General features: G+C 46.9%; 1 protein-coding gene across 3 annotated transcripts in view; it reads left to right on the forward strand.

Annotated features, from left to right (window-relative positions):
- Positions 1–1546: 1546 nt before the first annotated feature.
- The window catches only part of hmcn1 (hemicentin 1), a 67361-nt gene continuing 44226 nt past the window's right edge, over positions 1547–24681 (forward strand). For all 3 annotated transcript variants that reach the window (XM_028967871.1, XM_028967868.1, XM_028967870.1), the window contains exons 1-15: positions 1547–1840; positions 16904–16974; positions 17744–17902; positions 18006–18128; positions 18235–18406; positions 18482–18588; positions 21174–21294; positions 21512–21775; positions 21850–21994; positions 22071–22192; positions 22373–22642; positions 23434–23575; positions 23650–23777; positions 23859–23972; positions 24157–24315. In XM_028967871.1, coding sequence (XP_028823704.1) covers positions 1594–1840; positions 16904–16974; positions 17744–17902; positions 18006–18128; positions 18235–18406; positions 18482–18588; positions 21174–21294; positions 21512–21775; positions 21850–21994; positions 22071–22192; positions 22373–22642; positions 23434–23575; positions 23650–23777; positions 23859–23972; positions 24157–24315 — 2344 coding nt within the window. In that variant the 5' untranslated portion in view covers positions 1547–1593. The remainder of the gene's footprint in view (positions 1841–16903; positions 16975–17743; positions 17903–18005; positions 18129–18234; positions 18407–18481; positions 18589–21173; positions 21295–21511; positions 21776–21849; positions 21995–22070; positions 22193–22372; positions 22643–23433; positions 23576–23649; positions 23778–23858; positions 23973–24156; positions 24316–24681) is intronic.

The following is a 24681-nucleotide window of genomic DNA, read 5'->3' on the forward strand; positions in this document are numbered from 1 at the left end:
CTTTCACACACACACACACACACACACACACAGTGCAGTGGTGGTGTTGTCATGGTTTTTCCATCCAGCCCCGCTGAGTGGGCGGAGCCTGCATGTGGGGTTTCCTCCACACCAGTTCACCATCCCGAGGTGAGAGCGTGTGAGTCCCCGGAAGGTCTGAGACTGAGCAGGATGGATAATGAACGAATGAATGAATAAGTCTCGTTTCCCTCACCGCCGGCAGATAAGGGTGTTAAATTCATATTCATTTCAGACCCAACGGCGTGCAGGTGCAGAATAATATTCCGGTTATTATGTTTATTCCCTGTCTTATTTCTCCAGGGGGTGAAAGTATTCATTTGAGCAATTTAGAAGAGGCCAGACGGGAGCTTCTGGCAGCAGATTTATTTCTCCTTTATTTCCAGTGAACCGTACATTATTATACAAACTCTGGTTTATTCCTTTCAGCACAGCTCATATAATAAAAGGAAATAAATATCACTTCTCACTTCATTACAGTAATATGGAAGCGGAGTGAAGGCTGGTGCTCAGCGTACGATGGGTGTGAGCTGTTTACGAATCAGGCATCACTTTCTTACGAAGGTTATTATGTTGATGGATTCATTTCGTTTCCACTGTCAGGAACACCAGAGGCTTTGCATGGAAAAGTCATCATCCTCGTTTGCATTTGGAATCCCATTTGAATGTTCTGGATGCTTAATAAATCAGTAATTCCATATTTGTTCCTTTGTTTTTCTTGCTCGAATGGGTTTTTGATGCCACACACACACATACACTGACGTGAGCAGGTAAAAGTTCATGTAAAGGTGCGATCATGGTTGTGGTGAGTCTGTAATTGACTGATCAGCAGGCGGATTCTGCCCCCTGGCGGTGATCAGGTGCAACTGCCCGGACCCGCTGCTCTTCCCTGGTCATCAGTCGCCTCTTACTCTAATTATGTGGGATCAATATTACCCATACAATTGAATAAAGTTTTTCAGTTTAATAAAACCATTTTAGATATTATGTCTGATTGTAAATTGATTGAATACATTAATTAAGCCGCTGGAATAAAATGATAATAAGCTGTTTAATTTTTCTTTTTATGCTGATATTCTGCAATAATAATAATCTATTTTCTAATAAGTCATAATAATAATTATTGTTTCGTGTATTGTTCTATTCGGTGGGTTTATTTGTTTGCATGGAATGACTTTCTGCATCTTTCTATGAAAGCAGGATTGTGGGGAAAGTGTGAGGTTCCAAGCTCAGTGAGGCTCCAATAAAACTAATAATTCATAATAATAGTCTAATAATGACTTATAATGACCACGGCAGGTCGAAATTAAATACTGAGTCTACAAGAACAAGTTATATTTCCATATTGCTCGTATGACTTTATTTTGTAATATTTGTGTGAAGTTCCTGCTCAGCCTCCCCATGGTGTGGAGTAAAGTGGTCAGTTTTCCTCTTCATCCATTTTTATTCTTATTGTAACATTTGTAACGAGCTGGATGACGACGCGGCGCCGCCGTCCAATCAGAAGAGCGCTCGTCCGGACCGGGGATCGATCCGCCGGAGCTCCGCGGAAACTCGGCCATTCTCCCCGGCAGGATGGTCCCCGGACGGCTCGCCCCGCCGCTGCTGGCCCTGCTGGCCCTGCTGGCCCCGCTGGCCCCGCTGGCCCGGTCCCAGGAGCCCGAGGGCGCCTCCACCCTGGCGTTCGTGTTCGACGTGACCGGCTCCATGTACGACGACCTGGTGCAAGTGATCGAGGGCGCGTCGAGGATCCTGGAGACGTCGCTGAGCAGACCCAGGAGACCCCTGCACAACTTCGCCCTGGTCCCCTTCCACGACCCGGGTGGGTGTCCCGTTCTTTCACTTTTATAAAGTCGAGGTGCGAGAAGTCGCGATTTGGCGACAGTTTGGTGAACAATGACAGGGAGGCTGTGTGTGTGTGTGTGTGTGTGTGTGTGTAAGAGATGCTTCAGATTCACTTCCACAAAAGCCACATTCCTCCACATCTCCACATTCCTGCATCTGCACCAGGCTCTCTTCATTATCTTCTGGACTTTATTCTGACAAATCAACTTTTGGGCGATTTTGGCCGTTCTTTCCACCCTGATCACGATCCCCAGCGCGTTCCCGAGGGAAGATGCTGCCGCCGAGTCTGGTTATCGCTTCTCTCCACCAACCCGTATTCCAGATGTTCCAGGGAAGTCAGATTCTTCTGAGCATTTTTCTCATGTCGCATCAATCAAGAGTTTTCAAGTTCAAATGCAGTTTTTAAATCCGTCTCAAGCGCCGTGCCAAGTCAAATAAAGATCTGAGAGGCGAACTGTTCATACGAAAATACATTCACGTACAGTCAGTAGCAACGGGGACCGTCCCCCGGAGACACTCGGGGTTAAGTGTCCTGCTCAGGGACACGATGGTAGTAAGTGGGGTTTGAACCTGGGTCTTCTGGTTCGTAGGCGAGTGTGTTACACACCAGGCTGCTACCAGCACCCTAGATGGTTTTATTCCCATCCACCCAGATCCCAGAATTCCACGTCCACTCCTCATTCCAGGACAAAATCTCCAGACACGTTCCGAAAACACATATGGAGTCCTGCCGTTATTATCTCATTATTATACTGTAATGGTATATAAAACAGACACACACATAAATACACACATACAAACACACACTCACACAAGTACACGTGCACACACACACACATAAATATGCACACACACACAAACGGATTGTGTGTGTGTTTTGGTTTTGGGAGTAAACACGGTGGTGATCAGGGACGTCCCTGTTGAGTGACAGGTGACAGATTTGGTTCACTGCAGATCTTTATGAGACAAACGGAACGTAACCTGTTGTCTGGAATGCCCAGCTATGCGGGACGCAGAACAGGAAGTGATGTCATTTCTTAGACCTGAGGGTCAGTTGACCAGTCAGTTACACTCAGACATCTGGAAGCGGTTTGAAGGCATTTAACCGTCTTCCTCACACACACACACACACACAGACACGCACACACACACAAAATCTTACATACACACACACACACACACACACACACACACACTTACATGCATGCATGCATGCACGCACACACACAAACTTACATGCACACACACACACATACACACACACACAAACACTTACACGCATGCACACAAACTTACATGCACACACACACACACACACACACAAACACAGACACTTACATGCATGCACGCACACACACCCACACACACACACTCTTATACACACACACACAAACACACTCACTCACACTTACATGCATGCACGCACACAAAATCTTACATAGACACACACACACAAAAACTTACACGCACACTTACACACACACACACACACACACACACACATACTCACTTACACTTACATGCACATATGCACACACAGACACACACTCACACTTGCACACACACACAGGGAGTCGAAGTCAGGTTTGCTTCTGATGCAGCTTGTTCAGGACGAGATCACGCTGACACATTTTTATCTTTTTTTGCGCTGGTTTCTGTGTTGATTATGAACTAGAAGCGTTACGTGCAGCTCAGCACCTTGTTCAGCTAAGATGAAGTAGTTGTATTTATAACCATGACATATCTGCTGGATTGGTAGAGATTGGGTGGCAGCAGGCACCTTGAAGGCTGGTGCAGCTCTGTACTGAAGAGGAAGCCGCCTGTTGCTGTTGGGAAGTTCACCGACTCCAAAGCAAACAGGCCAGCGCTCCGTGTTCACCCCGTCCCTGCCCGAGAGAGATTACAAGGGCCCGGTGCTATTAGACAGGAATTCCTCTGTGTGTGTACTCACCGGTGCTCACATGGTCATTTGTGGGTGAAAAGAAACCAGAATGGCAGATGATGAAAAAATCCCATCATCAGATCTTTTTACTGGTAAAAAGATGTTAATTAACAAAAACGCTGAGGACTTAACACCGAATACAGAAGCAGTTGTTGTCAGACAGGCTTTTGTGACTTTTGAGTATTTATATTTATATATATTTTTATTGGATCAGAAACAGAAAAAGTACCAAAATGATCACTAAGAATAAATAAACTAACCTGAACAAAAATCTTTTCTTCTTTTTTTCAAAACGCAGTAAATGGCTGCCATAATGAGCACTGTGTCTTCCTGTCATGTGTCTTATGTAAGGGGATAATGGACAAATTTATATGCAATGTACCTTACTTGATATAGAAACGCTGTGTCCGTAACTTCTGTTGCATTCATGTTGTGGCGTTTGCATTTGTTTTGACCCTTTTAGGCCACCGTACAAATGTACTAAAGTACCGAACATAACTCTTTGTGTCATGTTCCAGTATTAGAACATGTAAGAGAGCTCTTGATTAATAAAGTAATTTTAGGTGAAAAGTCTGTAACTTTTGCACAACAATCTTTTGAATGTTTTTTTCATTAAAATGATCATGAGCACAAAAAATGGAAGGCAAACAGATTCCATTCAGTGAAACACAGTGGCTGTGTTGTTTGAGAACAGGTAAAGTTTAGTTAACAGATTTAATTTAAATAACTCAGAAGAGACGCTCAGGTGACGTCAGGGGCGGGGCTTGCAGTGTTTGTGGGTGTGGTCTTTAAACATCAAGCTCAATCTGCTGCACTAAACTCCAGAGGAGGACCTCAAAATGCTAGTTGTATAGTTGTGTTGTCTTAAAACCGTTCTAATAGCTCTGCTCATTAGAATTGAATAGTCTCTACTAACAGCAAAAATAAACTTATAATTACATGAGATGCTATTACAAACTTTACTTTACTGTACTTTTCTTTACTTTACTTTACTTTACTTTACTTTGCAGACACTTTTATCCACTTACAAGGAGAAGACACCAGCAGTTCTCATTCGGTTTCTATAGATTTTGAGTTAGGAAACTAAGAGCCCTGATAAGGCCGAACTTGTCATGAATAGAACATGCTGGGGATTGTTAAGTGCTGGATGAAATGTATGTATTTGTTTGTGTGTGTGTGTGTGTGTGTGTGTGTGTGTGTGTGCATGTGTTAGTGTTAGACTCGTCTGAAATATATTTTTTAAACAAACTATGACCTTACTTATAAAGCACTGTGAATATATTATACGTGCGGATGATAACGCTTATGAATTGAATCGTCGTGTCCACACAGCCATGTTTAATATTCGCTCTTTTTGAAATAAATAAATCCTGGATTAATAAAAAAAAGCAGAACTGAACAGAACGTCTGAGACGGATTCAGGACATTTCTGCACAGATGGTGAGTAAAAAAGTCGCTGCAGCAGTTATGTTGCAGAGGAACGAGAGATTTCGCATGGAGGAAAAGTTAAGATAAGTGACTTTGAAATGTAGTGGTGATAAATTTACGTTGTCACTGTCTGCCTCTGGTGGAAAACACCAGAATTTGCCTCGTTAGATGAGAGTTTTGCCAAATGAGCACAGTTCCTCTGCGGATCTGAGATGAATGCCTGGCACCTCAGTGGTGACCCGTGACAGTAACCCATCATGGACCAGCTGATGGCCACCTGTCTCTAGATAATGACTGAAGTGGCAGCTGAGCGCCTGGTGGCCCTGAATTGAACCCAAACACGGCGGTATAGAGAAGTGTTCCCAGTGGATGTCAGCAGCTGGACTTCAATAAGTGGCCATGGATCTGGAACCTCCCAGAATGCCGCAGTGCATGCCTGGTCCACATGGGCTTTCTAGTGTCCCCTGTAGACAGGATGTGTGGTTGTGGTCTTGTCAGATGCTCTTGGTTTTTATCGAGCCTGACGTCATGGATGGACCCCGACATTTGGTTTCTGTTATGAATGACCACATCACGGCACATCATATCCACATGCTGGTCCTCATACTTGTCACATTGAAGTACATTTTACTGTGTTTACACATGCAGCAGAAGAATACAGCAGATCTAACCCTGGACTCCCCTCAGCCAGACCCCTACCTGCTACCCGTACGCTGGACTGTGAAGATCTGAGCACGTGTTTCCTGGTCCCACAGGCAGGAGCCAAAGAGCCATGTTCTTATTTTATGAGAGGCTGGAGCTGAAATTTTGAGCTGTTCTCTACATCTTCATTATTTCCCGAGCTGAGAGCAGAACGATGCACAAAGGGAAATTCTCATTGCTCCATCTCCAAACTTCCTCAAAATTTGCCAAAGCTTGTTTGCTGCATGTCTAAATGACTCTGTATTTATCTCTCTCTCTCTCTCTCTAACACACACACACACACACACACACACACACACACACATGCACACATAATCACTGGCAGCTGCAATCATATATGTTTACCCAGTCAAGACAACTGTGTTACGTGCCAGATGAAGACCCCCCTGAAGGTCAAGGGTCAGTGCAGGAATCCCATGTGCGTGCATGGAGACCCACAGATGCTCAGAACGTGCTATTAAATAAGAGTGACCTGCAGAATACTAAAGTCATAATGTGCCAGAAGAAGTCTCGAGCTCATTTATCTGCCATGATCCAGATGTTTATTATCCTGATGAAGTCATGGCGCCGTCCAGCTCTCCGCGGCTGGAGTTTATGGCGGAGATGTGAGCTTTAAAAGTCATCGCGTGTGCTTGTGTGTGAAAACCAGTGAAAACCGAATACATAAACTGGAACCGAGAATTTCCACACACAAAAAACACGGCAACTTTCCCCACGAGAACACAAATGATATAAATTTAACGTTACGTAAGCAGCCAAAACCGTAAAACGAGGCTGAATCCCATGCGCGGCAGGTTTTCGGGTTTGTGTGAGGTAGCTGCGGTAAGACCGGACCAGAGACCATCCGCCATGTAGGAAAAATTCGAAAGTGGAGTCATCATTAAGCAAAAGGAAAGCCGATGATGGTGGAATATGGACTTTAAGCAACTCACTGGGCCATTCCCAACGATCCCGGAAACTTCTGCGAAGGCCGGCTGGCACTTGACTCGTCACATTTGTCGTCTGAGGACGAAGCATTTGAGCAGAATTTCTGAAGCGGTGAAACCGGGTTCAGGACGGGTTGTGGCACGGATGTAGTTTGAGCTGATGGCCGCAGTGCAGGGACGGAGCGGGAGCGGATAATTACTCTACAAGAAGGAACATGGTTCCAATGTACAGTATTGGAACAGATGAATACACGCTCGTATTTTAAAGCAGGTTCTTTTCCCGTCTCACACAGGCGCTCCGTGGCTTCATTTTTGCTTTAGTCGGCAACGGCAGCACCGGGGGAATGTTGTTTTTTTTCTTCCTCCTCTTCTTCCACAAAAGGGGCTCTGTTCAGCTCCTCCGCCGATCTGGTTATACAACATGCAACATCTGGGAATGTTCTGATCTCCACCAGAAATGATGTTCCCAGTTACAGTTTGATCAGCACGTATTGGTTGAAAGTGCAGTTTACTCAGAAACACTTGCCCTCGGTGGCACTGCTCAGATCAGCTGTCCTGTGTTGTAGATCCAGTCCGGAGTTTCATGTTGGTCCTGTGTAATGTTTCCTGATCGTGTTCACCTGTGTATGACTGTATAAATCTGCCCCGTTCGTGTCTGTTCACCTTCGGGTTGTTGTTACTTGTTATTGGATGCCTTCCCGGTCCTGTTCATCATGTAGTAAACCCCTGTTTCATTACGTCGTGCGTCTGCGTCCTTCTTCAACGTCATGTCCAGCCATCATTCCAGATCTACTGCCATGTCAAATCAGCGTGATGAAGACAAAAGGCCAGAATCAGTACTTTTGTTCCATTCATGCTGGCCAAGTCAAAATTTGCTTTGGTCTCGTCTTCTGCACAGGCTGCGAAAAAATCATGAGCACATATGCAGGGTTTAAATGTATTGATGTTTATATAGTATTAGTTATGTAGTATTATGTAGTATTTGCCAATCCTTCACTTTGAGTCTTGCTGGAGTCTTTAAGCAGCCATGATCACAGTACTATACTATACTAGTACTATACTAGAAAAAAACACCTTATACTTGCCTATATAAAGCTAAGTTGTCACAGGAACCACGTTAAATGGTTGGATTAAAAAATGGTTAACAGTGGCTGAATTTCATCATCCTTTACTGCCATCTACTGGACTGGAAGGTCAAGTAAAGGTGAAGATATTTTGTAAAGTGAAGCACTTTTTACAATAAAAGTGAATCTAAATGGATGGATCTGCTACATGACATTAATTCACATGAAACCAAATGGGCATTTTCATAAAAGATAAAAAAGTCTTTTTATAGACTTCCTGGCTCCACACACCATGTTTGTGGAGAGTGTTGTGCGTTGGTGGGCGAGTGCTGCGGCAGTGTCAGGATGACCTGTGCTCCTCTTCTCCCTGTAATTTTCACAGTAAGACTAATTTGTACTTTGGGCACCTTGACTTGCTTTTAGTTTCCAAGCTTTAAAATATTGTGGTGCTCTTGTGTTCAAAGCAGCTGATGGTGTGAAGTGTCTGAGTTCTTAATCTCAGACTGGAACAGGACTGTGTGATGTATATCAGTAACACTCATATTGTCTTCAGTTTGAATCTGCAAGTAAACTTTATTAGCTCGGATATTTTCAATATAAAATGTTGGACCAGTCACATGGTCCATATATATTAGTAAAAGAATTAACAGAAAAACCATCTGACATGTCTTACTGTATTCAGGGAAGGAAAATGATGATGTCATGCCCAACTCTAGCCATGAATCTCAGCCAGTTGAACAGGGCATGGAACTTGGAAACTTGTGTTACTGTGTGTAACTTGTGTAACTTGTGATGTCATCTGGTGGACAAAAAGGAACACCCTAAAAGAAAGGGCATGTCAGATGTGAAGATGATGGAAGAACATACCTGAGTCATGTGCTCAGCAGACAACAGCTGATGGATGAGAAAGTCCACGGTGAGGAAGTGGACAGACATTTTCCAGATGGTGCTTTCGGCAAGTTGGAGAAACCCTGTGGAGGGTTTTATGTTGGTGTGCTTTACCTATCTAGATACGAAGATGTTAGTACACGCTGAGAAACTTTATGTAGGAGAACACACATTCAGCCAATAAAGATCAAGAGTTAAGCTACAAAAATATATCCAGTCTCAGTCGTGAGCTATGAACTAAGACATGCCTCTGCCGCGTTCCATTTGCCGGAATGTCTAACTTCAAAATTTAAGCTGGAAGTCAAATAAAAGTCCAACATGGCTGCACCGTGCACACAGATATGGATCCAGTGCCATGTGCACTGTTCATTAGACAATGGTGGCTCAGTGGGTACAGAAGTGGACACGTAACCAAGGTGTTTACAGGTTCAAATCCTGAACCGCCTAGGGGCCACTGTGGCAGAAGTGTCAAAAGTACACACGTTCTTTATTCAAGTACAAGTATAGATATACTATACAAGTATAAAGTTACTGGACTCAAGTGCATAAAAATTTGTTAGCACATCTTTTATATGTGCTAACAAAGGCCAGGAATGTTGGATGAGTTACATTTCTCTGACCTGAGGCCAGGGATATGGGATGAGTTGCATTTCTCAGAGATAAAGCCAGAGATGTGGGATGAGTTGCATTTCTCAGAGATAAAGCAAGGGATGTGGGATGAGTTGCATGTCTTTGACATGAGGCCAGGGATGTGGGATTAGTTGCATTTCTCTGATGTGAGGCCAGGGATGTGGAATGAGTTGAATTTCTCAGAGATAAGGCCAGGGATGTGGGATGAGTTGCATGACCCTGACATAAGGCCAGAGATGTGGGATGAGTTACATTTCTCAGAGATAAGGCCAGGGATGTGGGATCATTTGCATTTCTCAGAGATAAGACCGAGGATGTGGGGTGTGTTGCATAACTCTGACATGAAGCCAGGGATGTGGGACAAGTTGCATTTCTTAGAGATAAGGCCAGGGATATGGGATGAGTTGCATTTCTCAGAGATAAGGCCAGTGATGTGGGATGAGTTTCATAACTCTCACGTGAAGCCAGGGATGTGGGATGAGTTGCATGTCTCTGGTGTGAGGCCAGGGATGTGGGATGAGTTGCATGTCTCTGACGTGAGGCCAGGGATGTGGGATGAGTTGCATTTCTCAGAGATAAGGCCATGGATGTGGGATGAGTTGCATGTCTCTGACGTGAGGCCAGGGATGTGGGTTGAGTTGCATGACTCTGACGTGAGGCCAGGGATGTGGGATTAGTTGCATGTCTTTGACATGAGGCCAGGGGTGTGGGATGAGTTGCATGTCTCTGACGTGAGGCCAGGGATAAGGGATGAGTTGCATTTCTCAGAGATAAAGCCAGAGATGTGGGATGAGTTGCATTTCTCAGAGATAAAGCCAGGGATGTGGGATGAGTTGCATTTCACAGAGATAAGGCCAGGGATGTGGGATGAGTTGCATGTCTCTGACGTGAGGCCAGGGGTGTGGGATGAGTTGCATGACTCTGACGTGAGGCCAGGGATGTGGGATTAGTTGCATTTCTCTGACGTGAGGCCAGTGATGTGGAATGAGTTGAATTTCTCAGAGATAAGGCCAGGGATGTGGGATGAGTTGCATGACCCTGACATGAGGCCAGAGATGTGGGATGAGTTGCATGTCTCTGACGTGAGGCCAGGGATGTGGGATGAGTTGCATGTCTCAGAGATAAGGCCAAGTATATGGGATGAGTTGCATGTCTCTGACGTGAGGCCAGGGATGTGGGATGAGTTGCATTTCTCAGAGATAAGGCCAAGTATATGGGATGAGTTGCATGTCTCTGGCGTGAGGCCAGGGATGTGGCATGAGTTGCATGACCCTGACATGAGGCCAGAGATGTGGGATGAGTTGCATGTCTCTGACGTGAGGCCAGGGATGTGGGATGAGTTGCATGTCTCAGAGATAAGGCCAAGTATATGGGATGAGTTGCATGTCTCTGGCGTGAGGCCAGGGATGTGGCATGAGTTGCATGACCCTGACATGAGGCCAGAGATGTGGGATGAGTTGCATGTCTCTGACGTGAGGCCAGGGATGCTGGATGAGTTGCATGTCTCTGAGGTGAGGCCAGGGATGTGGGATGAGTTGCATGTCTCAGAGATAAGGCCAAGTATATGGGATGAGTTGCATGTCTCTGACGTGAGGCCAGGGATGTGGAATGAGTTGCATTTTTCAGAGATAAGGCCAAGTATATGGGATGAGTTGCATGTCTCTGACGTGAGGCCAGGGATGTGGGATGAGTTGCATGACTCTGATGTGAGGCCAGGGATGTGGGATTAGTTGCATGACTCTGATGTGAGGCTAGGGATGTGGAATAAATTGAATTTCTCTGACGTGAGGCCAGGGATGTGAGATGAGTTACATTTCTCAGAGATAAGACCGAGGATGTGGGGTGTGTTGCATAACTCTGACATGAAGCCAGGGATGTGGGACAAGTTGCATTTCTCAGAGATAAGGCCAGTGATGTGGGATGAGTTTCATAACTCTCACGTGAGGCCAGGGATGTGGGATGAGTTGCATGTCTCTGGTGTGAGGCCAGGGATGTTGGATGAGTTGTATGTCTCTGATGTGAGGCCAGGGATGTGGGATAAGTTGCATTTCTCAGAGATAAGGCCAAGTATATGGGATGAGTTGCATGTCTCTGACGTGAGGCCAGGGATGTTGGATGAGTTGCATGTCTCTGACATGAGGCCAGGGATGTGGGATGAGTTGCATGTCTCTGACGTGAGGCCAGGGATGTGGGATGAGTTGCATGTCTCTGATGTGAGGCCAGGGATGTGGGATGAGTTGCATTTCTCAGAGATAAGGCCAGGGATGTGGGATGAGTTGCATGACTCTGACGTGAGGCCAGGGATGTGGGATGAGTTGCATGACTCTGACGTGAGGCTAGGGATGTGGGATTAGTTGCATTTCTCTGATATAAGGCTAGGGATGTGGGATGAGTTGCATGACTCTGACGTGAGGCTAGGGATGTGGGATTAGTTGCATTTCTCTGATATAAGGCCAGGGATGTGGGATGAGTTGCATTTCTCTGATATAAGGCCAGGGATGTGGGATGAGTTGCATTTCTCAGAGATAAGGCTAGGGATGTGGGATGAGTTGCATGACTCTGACGTGAGGCTAGGGATGTGGGATTAGTTGCATTTCTCTGATATAAGGCCAGGGATGTGGGATGAGTTTCATAACTCTGACATGAGTCTAGGGATGTGGGATGAGTTGCATGTCTCTGATGTGAGGCCAGGGATGTGGGATGAGTTGCATGTCTCAGAGATAAGGCCAAGTATATGGGATGAGTTGCATGTCTCTGGCGTGAGGCCAGGGATGTGGCATGAGTTGCATGACCCTGACATGAGGCCAGAGATGTGGGATGAGTTGCATGTCTCTGACGTGAGGCCAGGGATGCTGGATGAGTTGCATGTCTCTGAGGTGAGGCCAGGGATGTGGGATGAGTTGCATGTCTCAGAGATAAGGCCAAGTATATGGGATGAGTTGCATGTCTCTGACGTGAGGCCAGGGATGTGGAATGAGTTGCATTTTTCAGAGATAAGGCCAAGTATATGGGATGAGTTGCATGTCTCTGACGTGAGGCCAGGGATGTGGGATGAGTTGCATGACTCTGATGTGAGGCCAGGGATGTGGGATTAGTTGCATGACTCTGATGTGAGGCTAGGGATGTGGAATAAATTGAATTTCTCTGACGTGAGGCCAGGGATGTGAGATGAGTTACATTTCTCAGAGATAAGACCGAGGATGTGGGGTGTGTTGCATAACTCTGACATGAAGCCAGGGATGTGGGACAAGTTGCATTTCTCAGAGATAAGGCCAGTGATGTGGGATGAGTTTCATAACTCTCACGTGAGGCCAGGGATGTGGGATGAGTTGCATGTCTCTGGTGTGAGGCCAGGGATGTTGGATGAGTTGTATGTCTCTGATGTGAGGCCAGGGATGTGGGATAAGTTGCATTTCTCAGAGATAAGGCCAAGTATATGGGATGAGTTGCATGTCTCTGACGTGAGGCCAGGGATGTGGGATGAGTTGCATGTCTCTGACATGAGGCCAGGGATGTGGGATGAGTTGCATGTCTCTGACGTGAGGCCAGGGATGTGGGATGAGTTGCATGTCTCTGATGTGAGGCCAGGGATGTGGGATGAGTTGCATTTCTCAGAGATAAGGCCAGGGATGTGGGATGAGTTGCATGACTCTGACGTGAGGCCAGGGATGTGGGATGAGTTGCATGACTCTGACGTGAGGCTAGGGATGTGGGATTAGTTGCATTTCTCTGATATAAGGCTAGGGATGTGGGATGAGTTGCATGACTCTGACGTGAGGCTAGGGATGTGGGATTAGTTGCATTTCTCTGATATAAGGCCAGGGATGTGGGATGAGTTGCATTTCTCTGATATAAGGCCAGGGATGTGGGATGAGTTGCATTTCTCAGAGATAAGGCTAGGGATGTGGGATGAGTTGCATGACTCTGACGTGAGGCTAGGGATGTGGGATTAGTTGCATTTCTCTGATATAAGGCCAGGGATGTGGGATGAGTTTCATAACTCTGACATGAGTCTAGGGATGTGGGATGAGTTGCATGTCTCTGATGTGAGGCCAGGGATGTGGGATGAGTTGAATTTCTCAGAGATAAGGCCAGGGATGTGGGATGAGTTGCATGACCCTGACATGAGGCCAGAGATGTGGGATGAGTTACATTTCTCAGAGATAAGGCCAGGGATGTGGGATCATTTGCATTTCTCAGAGATAAGACCGAGGATGTGGGGTGTGTTGCATAACTCTGACATGAAGCCAGGGATGTGGGATGAGTTTCATAACTCTCACGTGAAGCCAGGGATGTGGGATGAGTTGCATGTCTCTGGTGTGAGGCCAGGGATGTGGGATGAGTTGCATGTCTCTGACGTGAGGCCAGGGATGTGGGATGAGTTGCATTTCTCAGAGATAAGGCCATGGATGTGGGATGAGTTGCATGTCTCTGACGTGAGGCCAGGGATGTGGGTTGAGTTGCATGACTCTGACGTGAGGCCAGGGATGTGGGATTAGTTGCATGTCTTTGACATGAGGCCAGGGGTGTGGGATGAGTTGCATGTCTCTGACGTGAGGCCAGGGATAAGGGATGAGTTGCATTTCTCAGAGATAAAGCCAGAGATGTGGGATGAGTTGCATTTCTCAGAGATAAAGCCAGGGATGTGGGATGAGTTGCATTTCACAGAGATAAGGCCAGGGATGTGGGATGAGTTGCATGTCTCTGACGTGAGGCCAGGGGTGTGGGATGAGTTGCATGACTCTGACGTGAGGCCAGGGATGTGGGATGAGTTGCATGTCTCAGAGATAAGGCCAAGTATATGGGATGAGTTGAATTTCTCAGAGATAAGGCCAGGGATGTGGGATGAGTTGCATGACCCTGACATGAGGCCAGAGATGTGGGATGAGTTGCATGTCTCTGACGTGAGGCCAGGGATGCTGGATGAGTTGCATGTCTCTGAGGTGAGGCCAGGGATGTGGGATGAGTTGCATGTCTCAGAGATAAGGCCAAGTATATGGGATGAGTTGCATGTCTCTGACGTGAGGCCAGGGATGTGGAATGAGTTGCATTTTTCAGAGATAAGGCCAAGTATATGGGATGAGTTGCATGTCTCTGACGTGAGGCCAGGGATGTGGGATGAGTTGCATGACTCTGATGTGAGGCCAGGGATGTGGGATTAGTTGCATGACTCTGATGTGAGGCTAGGGATGTGGAATAAATTGAATTTCTCTGACGTGAGGCCAGGGATGTGAGATGAGTTACATTTCTCAGAGATAAGACCGAGGATGTGGGGTGTGTTGCATAACTCTGACATGAAGCCAGGGATGTGGGACAAGTTGCATTTCTCAGAGATAAGGCCAGTGATGTGGGATGAGTTTCATAACTCTCACGTGAGGCCAGGGATGTGGGATGAGTTGCATGTCTCTGGTGTGAGGCCAGGGATGTTGGATGAGTTGTATGTCTCTGATGTGAGGCCAGGGATGTGGGATAAGTTGCATTTCTCAGAGATAAGGCCAAGTATATGGGATGAGTTGCATGTCTCTGACGTGAGGCCAGGGATGTGGGATGAGTTGCATGTCTCTGACATGAGGCCAGGGATGTGGGATGAGTTGCATGTCTCTGACGTGAGGCCAGGGATGTGGGATGAGTTGCATGTCTCTGATGTGAGGCCAGGGATGTGGGATGAGTTGCATTTCTCAGAGATAAGGCCAGGGATGTGGGATGAGTTGCATGACTCTGACGTGAGGCCAGGGATGTGGGATGAGTTGCATGACTCTGACGTGAGGCTAGGGATGTGGGATTAGTTGCATTTCTCTGATATAAGGCTAGGGATGTGGGATGAGTTGCATGACTCTGACGTGAGGCTAGGGATGTGGGATTAGTTGCATTTCTCTGATATAAGGCCAGGGATGTGGGATGAGTTGCATTTCTCTGATATAAGGCCAGGGATGTGGGATGAGTTGCATTTCTCAGAGATAAGGCTAGGGATGTGGGATGAGTTGCATGACTCTGACGTGAGGCTAGGGATGTGGGATTAGTTGCATTTCTCTGATATAAGGCCAGGGATGTGGGATGAGTTTCATAACTCTGACATGAGTCTAGGGATGTGGGATGAGTTGCATGTCTCTGATGTGAGGCCAGGGATGTGGGATGAGTTGAATTTCTCAGAGATAAGGCCAGTGATGTGGGATGAGTTGCATGTCTCTGATGTGAGGCCAGGGATATCGGATTAGTTGCATTTATCAAAGATAAGGTCAGGGATGTGGGATGAGTTGCATTTGTCTGACGTGAGTCCAGGGATGGGGGATTTGTTGCATTGCTGGTGTTGACTTGACTCTCCCTCGAACAAGGAATGTTCACTAACACTCTTACCAGTTTTATCAGTCATTTCGCTGAGCTGCCACGATCATGAATTATATAATTTCCCACTTTGCTTTGTGGTTTTATATTTTTTGCTCTTACTCCCTTTATGTTCATAATCGTGCGCACCAGTAGCTGTAGTGTTTCAGTCATGTCACTATGATGACGGGCGGTGTCTGGGCAGCTGAAGAGAATCCAAATTCTGCGGATTTTGACATCATTTAAACACAAGAGTAATAAGAGTTAATAGTAAAAGTAAATATAAGTATAGATATTCACCTTTAGGGGGCAGTGGTGGCCTAGTGATTAAGGAAGCGGCCCCGTAATCAGAAGGTTGCTGGTTCGAATCCCGATCTGCCAAGGTGCCACTGAGGTGCCACTGAGTAAATCACCGTCCACACACTGCTCCCCGGGCGCCTGTCATGGTGCCCACTGCTCACTCAGGGTGATGGTTAAATACAGAGGACAAATTTCACTGTGTTCACTGTGTGCTGTGCTGCTGTGTATCACGTGTGACACTTCACTACTTCACTTTCACTAGTGGTTAAGGGAACTGACCCGTAATCAGAAGGTTGCCGGTTTGAATCCCAATCCACAAAGGTGCCGCTGAGGTCCCCTTGATGAAGGTCTCGCCCCCACACACTGCTCCCCGGGTGCCTGTCATGGTGCCCACTGCTCACCAAGGGTGATGGTTAAATACAGAGGACACATTTCACTGTGTCACTGTGTGCTGTGTACTATCCCTATAGCTTACATTGCTGTTTGTTTGCTATAGTGGCCAGCAAGATTCACTTCACTTTGACTTTGAAGATTTTTCCTGCTAACTTTATTCCAGGTTTCTACAAGACACGTGAGGTTTGAGTTTGTACTTGAATACTGTCCAGATTGAGTACAAAAAAAGACAGAAGTCTATGTTTGAATTCAGATGTTTCCATCCAAGGGTGCTATATAATGTTCCTTTACAAGCATCAAATGGCATTAGATGGCCTGAACCTAGTGCATCCCTCATGGGATTTATTTTACTTAGAGTAACCTACTCTCATTCTTTTGTCTGCAAAACATATCCTTCCATTTCTCACTTTAATGCTGATATATGTATTTGTTTCGGGCCTGAGTAGAAATTGGACCGGTTACCATAACAACAGACCCCAAGAAGTTTCAGTATGAACTGAAGGAGCTTTATGTGCAGGTGAGTTCAACCCTCATGGTGATGCATGACATGTTCATATTTGCTATTTAAACCTAAATACTCATCTCACATCTCACATAACACGTCTCATTGGGGAAAAATACTGTTGATTCATTTAAAGGAACAAATTGTTCAGTGTCTTTCATTCAGGGATTAAAAATTAATTTGAAGTTGAGTCAAACTGCCAGGACCAGAGCTAGACATGTTTCTCCTGCAGGGATCATGAAGATGATGTATGTCCCACCACCAGACGTCCAGTGGGGTTAAAAGTGCAGATTTACTCTCCATCTGGTGTTCGCTCCTATACCAACAAAATCCGTGACTACAGAAAAAATAAATGTCCAGGTCTGGTTGCCACCAGCGCTAAACACAACTGCTGAGCGCCAGGCCACCATGAGGGACGATGCATTTCCTGTCCTGAGGGAGCGCGGCGAGGTCTTTCCATGAGAGGGAGAGATTTTCCATTCCATTCCACGGAATGTATTTGCTGTGTGTGTGTAGTTGGCCTTTCTCATGTTGAAGCCTTCAATCATTTGGGGCTCCTATGACTGTGAGGACCATCACACACACAGCACTTGGTTCCAGATGTTCCCTCAGTTTGTTAGACACTCACGGTTCCTGCAGCTTAACTGGAGGACAGAGACTTGGATGGAGGGAATGATGGAAAATTAAACCCATATTCCTCATAATAAAGATGTCACAGTCGCAGGGTAACAGTTACTGTGTGGCCTCGTCACCGACTGTAATCAAACCGCGGTGTCACCGGCAGGGGGGCGGAGACTGTCCCGAAATGAGCATCGGGGCCATCAAGATCGCCCTGGAGATATCTCTACCGGGCTCCTACATTTACGTCTTCACCGACGCCCGGTCAAAAGACTACAAGCTGGCCCACGAGGTCCTACAGCTCATCCAACAGAAACAGTCCCAGGTAATGTTACCGTGGTAACAGTATTGTCCTTGTGTGCATCGCACTTGTCTTTCCCATACATTAATATGTGTGTGTGTGTGTGTGTGTGTGTGTGTACACATAGGTAGTGTTTGTGTTGACCGGTGACTGTGATGACAGGACACATCCTGGTTATAAGGTCTACGAGGAGATTGCGTCCACAAGCTCAGGGCAGGTCTTCCACCTGGACAAGAAGCAGGTCAACGAGGTGGGAACCAGTTCATACAACTACACACACACACACACACACACCCAAACCATCTTCATCATCATCATCATCATCATCATCATCATCTGTCCCTCAAATCCGACAGGTACTGAAGTGGGTGGAGGAGGCGGTGCAGTCCTCCAAAGTTCACCTGCTCTCAACAGACCACCATGGTGCAGAGAGCCACACCTGGCAACTCCCGTTCGACCCCAGCCTGAAGGAGCTCACCGTGGCCATGAGTGGACCAGCACCCAACATCGAGATACGCAATCCACTGGGTAGGGTGGGCCCGCGCACACACACACACACACACACACACACAGGCAAAAAAGAATATTATGTCCCCTCTGTAGGGAAGCAGATCGGAGCCAGTGATGGTCTGACAGAACTGCTGCACATTCCAAACTCTGCAAGGGTCATCAACCTGAAAGATCCGCAGCCCGGGATGTGGTCCATCAAGGTGAGGACACGTTGTGGCTTCTTCCTTTTCAGAATCATGGTGACATGAAGGCTTTATAAAAAAAGCTGATCATTACGTTGAGTGGAATTTGTTCCTGGACCTCATTGTGTTGAAAGTCAGGTCAAGTCGAGTATGTTTCTGAACAACTTCCTGTGGCCATGATGAGTTCTGCTTCAACAGTATGAAAGTAGGGTTAATTTTTGGTTATTTCATGTACTGTAACTCTGATTACTCCCAAGAGATCAGCCAATCGTGCTCTTGTGTCACAATAAGGACACCATCTCAGATAAGTTCCATAAAATATTGTTTGTCTGTCTTATTTCTAGAATTAGTATTCATGAGTGTTCATTAATTGGCCTCTCTGGAAACAGTCACTGCTCACTGTCCTTCTCTTCTGTAAGACTGAGGATGACGATGAATTAAGGGGGGCTCCTTCTCTCAGTGTCTCCGTGTCACATTCTGTCCTCCGGTCTGTCCGAGGATGTCTTGTGATCTCTGTAACCGTGGCGACTGAGGGCTGGGCTAATAATTACTGATTCATCTTTCAGTCTGAGACAGTAAACACACACACACACACACACACACACACACACACACACACACACACCTTCAGAACTGTTGTGTGTGTGTGTGTGTCCAGACCAACAGCACCAAGACCACAACACGTTCGAACAAAAACCCTCTGTTCTCCTTTTCTCACTCCTTCTTGTCCTTTTTTCATTTTGTGGTACGTTGGTGGTATAGTGAAAGTAGGTGCCTTCCAAGATGATCCGTGTTCAATTCCCGGCCCAGCGGTGAAGGAAGCGAACCTGTAATCAGAAGGTTGCCGGTTCGAGTCCCGAGCGGCAAAGGTGCAACTGAGGTCCCCTTGATGAAGGTTCCGTCCCCACACGCTGCTCCCCGGGCGCCTGTCATGGTGCCCACTGTCACCAAGGCTGATGGTTAAATACAGAGGACACGTTTCACCATGTCACTGTGTGCTGCGCTGCAGTGTTTCACAATGACAATCACGTCACTTTTCCTTTTTACTTGCGTGAGATCTTGATGTAATGCACAGCAGAGCCTTCTGATCCTTACTTAATCCTTCAATAATTGTGGTTTCACTGTGGGACACACACACACATTTAAACACACACTCAGTGAGCACAACTAGGTCTTACGGGGACTCTCCGGACCCGGAGCAGTGAGGGCTCTATGTGGTGTTTTATGGTCCATGGTAATGGCAGAGGAAGGCTGTAATTTCAAAGGTATGTGGTCTGCCCAGAGGACAGCCAGCCGTGGCCCAGATGAACGCCGCTGACACTCACTCACCGGCTCTGGCTGTATCTACACCGGCCTCGCAGCACCACGAGTGACCACGAGTACCCTTCTAACCGAGATCTAGTGGGTAAAAACGATGACGAGCGAGTCTTCTGAAGACCCGCTGTGCCACCACGCTTATGGCAGACCTCAGATATATGCCTCGGGCCATCATTAAGCCTGGAGTGACAGTCCTCAGGCTTGGGGGACTTTATGACTGTGAGTGTTTGGGACGAACTGGTGTTAATTACAGAGACCTCGTCTCTGACCTGGCGGGGCTGGACAATGAGATGTGTAATTACCTGATGATTAAAGACAGCGGCTCACGCCCACCAACCAGAGCATGAATTTACTGAATGCAGCATTAAATATTGCTTTTCATTTACGTTCATGTTCAGCTCATCGGTGTAATTCTACCACTGTTTTATATTTAAAAGTGTATAAAAGTCGAGATTGAGATGAAATAGCTCGGTTTCGAAGCTGCTGGTCACGTGACGTGGAGAGAGCGCATCATGAGATATTTACTCCCAGTTTTTACTGCCAGCCAATGAAAATGCCAGTTGTATAATGAGGGATAATGAAAGGTGCTTCTCGGTGCTTCTGGCAGGTCTTTAGTTACTGATCTCAGCTCTCCGACTGCCACGGGCCAGTCCTTCCACAGGCTGATTCTCAAGGTGTCTGTTACATAAAGGATGATTTCATGTTCCATGCGTGCCAGGTTAACCTCTTCAGAAGTGCGCGCCCTGTCATTTCCATCCTCAGATCTGTACTTGATCTCATCTCAGATCAGGACATTTCAGCTTCTTGATATTAAGAAAGCAGGAACGTCTCTTGTTTTTTCATCCTCTGCAGGAACAGGCTGATCAAACAGAGCTGTTAAAAGTCACCCAGAGGACAGCCTGCGCTGGTTTATTTTTTATTTTAGATGGAATGAAAGGACGGAATTGTGGAGGTATTTGTGACAGGACACCTGCTGCTGTAATGGAGTGAAGTGGTTGGTGGACATTTTTTGTACCGTGTCAATTTACATTTACGTTTTACAGCATTTATCAGATGTCCTTATCCAGAGCGACTTACAGTCAGTAATTACAGGGACAGTCCCCCCCTGGAGACACTCAGGGTTAAGTGTCTTGCTCTGGGACACAATGATTGTAAGTGGGGTTCGAACCCGGGTCTTCTGGTTCATAGGCGAGTGTGTTACCCACTAGGCTACTACCACCCCTACCACGCCTACCAAGCTGACTGTTCTCCGTCTCCTGTCTTTCCCCGTCTGCCCTCTTCCACAGACCTCCAGCAGTGGCCGTCACTCTATCCGGATTACTGGCCTCAGCACTATCGACTTCCGGGCCGGCTTCTCCAGGAAGCCCACTCTGGACTTCAAAGCGACCTCAAGCAGACCAGTGCAAGGTGGGACTGGGTGTGTCCTGGCCGATCACCAGATCTGTAAAATACACTAATGATTTCAAATAAATACCGTTCTAAGTCATGCAAATCAATACAGGTAAACATGAAACATACACAGAACATCAGTATGTAAACTTCACGTGCGTCCCTGCTTGATAATTCGTAGTATATCTAATGTAATGTAGATGTAAATGCTACCATCTATCATCTATTTTGACAGGCATTCCCACCTTTATCCTGCTGAACACCACGGGCCTGTCTCACCCAGCTCGTCCCGACCGGCTGGAGCTGCTGAGCATTGTGGGAGACGTCCTCAAGACCCTCCCTATTCGCTTCTACCCCTCGCGCCAGCCGCACAACATCTGGAACATCACCGAGTTTGTGCCACCGAACGAGGCCTTCTTCCTGCGCATCACTGGCTACGACCGCGACGGCTTCCTCTTCCAGCGTCTGTCCAGCGTGTCCTTTTCCAGCATCGTCCCCGGTGAGACCCTCCACCCATAAAACTCACAAATATTCCCACTCTAGACGTTAACGTGCATTCCTGGCTCTTCTCAGAAGCCCCCAAGGTGTTGCTGCCCACCCGAACGCCCGCGTATTACCTGCAGAGCGGGGACATCAGCTGCCAGGTGGACAGTCTCATCCCGTTCACCCTGCGCTTCAGCAGGGACGGGGCACGGCTGGGTGTTGACCAGCTGTTTCGGTAAAAAAGAACGTTCACCCCCCCATATCTTCAGGAAACGTGGAACGTCCGCATGCTAATCCGGCCCGTTCTGCAGGGAGTCGGCCAACGCGTCGTGGGACATCAAACAGGTGTCCCTGAAGGACGAGGGCTTTTACGAGTGCGTCGCCATCAACAGCGCCGGAACTGGACGTGCCCGTACTTTCCTGGACGTGTCAGGTGGGATGTCGCACCACCACTAACCGGAGCTCAGTACATTCGGATACACACACTTAATACACACTTAATACACAATATTAATATTAGTATCATTTCCAATGACACGACGGTGGGATTTATGGGCAACTTTTCAACCGGTCCACATGCATCGTCTTGTCCTCCTTCCTTTTGTCCCTCCAGAGCCACCCCCTGCCATCACAGTTCCCACAAATGTGACGGCCTCTCCAGGCTCCCGTGCCACCCTCACATGCCTTGTACTGAGCTCTGTGACCTTTAACCTCACTTGGCAACGAGGGGCAGCGGACGCCCGTCTGGATCCTCGCGTCCGCGTCACACACAACCTCTCCATGGAGATCCACTCCGTCACCCCCGGCGACGCTGGCTGGTACACGTGCCACGCTGCCAACGAGGGAGGGGTGTCAGCGTCAGGAGTCTACCTCACTGTGCAAGGTGTGTGAGAGTCTGTTCACGCTCCAGTCTGGGTGTGTATGTGTGTGTGTTCCTTGAAGGAGTCTGTAATTTCTCTGCGTTGAGTGAGAAGGTGACGTAGTGTTGCAGCACCATTTGCTCGGTACGTGTGTGTGTGTGTGTAGCCGCTCTCTTCCTTTCCCACCTGTGAAATTGACTGTATTTGTGTGTGTGTTGCACCACCGTTGGCTTGGTACGTGTGTGTGTGTGTGTGTGTGTGTAGCCGCTCTCTTCCCTTCCCACCTGTGAAATTGACTACGTATTTGTGTGATGCACACGCGATCACACCTGCTGCTCCTCGAGTCCCAGTCATTACGAGGGGCTTTGAAGTGCTGCTGACGAAGTTGAACTACAGGGGACAAAGCAGGAGAGTCACAACAGGACAGGCCCGGTCCTGCCTGTCTCCCCCTGCGCTGGGGATACAGTCCAGCTCTATACAGGACCATCACATCTTTTACACTCGGGGCACTATGTCAGCTGTGTGGAAGGTCAAAGATGTCCTCTGGGTTTATAGAAATAAATAGGAAGAAATGAAAATGACATAAATACCAAGTGGTTCTTTTTATTTAATCCCTGAGGAAGCTTAACACTTGTGTGTAGTGCTGTGCTTAGCATCCTGATGAAAATAGTCCCTTTAAAACGTATGTATTTTTCATGCATTGCTAACTAGGATTATATAACTAGAGTACAAAAGGAAGCACCAGTAGATGGCGCTGTGACACCCCTAGTCGTCTCAGGTTTACTGTACTATATGCCTTGCACTGGTCTCACAGAACCTCCTAGTGTAAACGTGGAGCCACGCAATCAGACGTTCCAGGCAGGACAGGACGTTTTGATCCGGTGCTCAGCCAGAGGTCACCCGGCACCCACTGTGGTGTGGACACACAACGACATGTTCATCATGGGCTCCAGCAGGTGATTATAGAGCGTGTGCATGCATTATTCCAGCGATGTTAAGGTGGCATGTTGAAGATCCTGTGGCTGCCTAGGCACCGGATGGCCCCAGATGGGACCTTGGTGATCAGGAACACCGTTGAGAAGGACGCAGGAGTGTACGGCTGCTTGGCCAGCAACGTCGCTGGGACCAACACACAGACGTCAGTCCTTACTTACGTTGGTCAGTAACGAATCACTCAGGGATGAATCCACGAATTGATTTAAGGCATTTTTAATCTGGGATATTTTCCACCTTTCCCAGAATCCCCTCGAGTGAAAGTTGCACAGGGCAAACTTCTGATTGGTCTCCAGCAAACTGCGGTCATGGAGTGCATCGCCACTGGAGTTCCACAGCCAGGGATCCGCTGGTATAAAGGTGCAGTCTTTATCACTCTGTGTTACAGATGCAAGTACACAAGTCAATTTAACAATCAATCATACTTTGAAATTAGTTACAAGGGTTCATTAGAATTTATTGGAATTTGCTATTACTCATCAATAACCAATAAAATACAGTGAATTCATGGTTTTGACCTTCCTGTCCTCTGTTTGACCTTTAGCGGAGGCTGAGCTACACCCATCTGAGTTTGTGAGTGTTGACACTCAGCGTGGGACTCTGAGTGTTTCGCACACACGGGACTCAGATGCCGGGGTGTACACATGTGTGGCTGTGAACCCTGCAGGAGTGGACCAGGGACTCATCTACCTGGACGTGGGATGTAGGAATCAGCCCCACACACACACACACACACACACACACACACACACTGCCATGCTTCCATGATCAAATAACAATCATAGTATCCATACCTGTTCTGATATGATTTTTGTGTTTTATAGCATGACAGGAACTTTTTGAAGGCCGTATTTAGTTCATCTCTCACCACCGCACATCGTGCTGCTGTATTATCATTATTATTATCAATTTATCATATAAGGTTATATAACTACTACTACTATTATTATTATTATTCTATAATATTATATACTATATATACTGTATATACTAAATAGACCCATATTCACACATCTCGCCAGAGATATGTATTGTATATGGTGATATGAAAATAAAGTTAACTTTTCCT

This window comes from Denticeps clupeoides, unplaced genomic scaffold, assembly GCF_900700375.1.
Source record: "Denticeps clupeoides unplaced genomic scaffold, fDenClu1.1, whole genome shotgun sequence".
NCBI classification, from domain to species: Eukaryota; Metazoa; Chordata; class Actinopteri; order Clupeiformes; family Denticipitidae; genus Denticeps; species Denticeps clupeoides.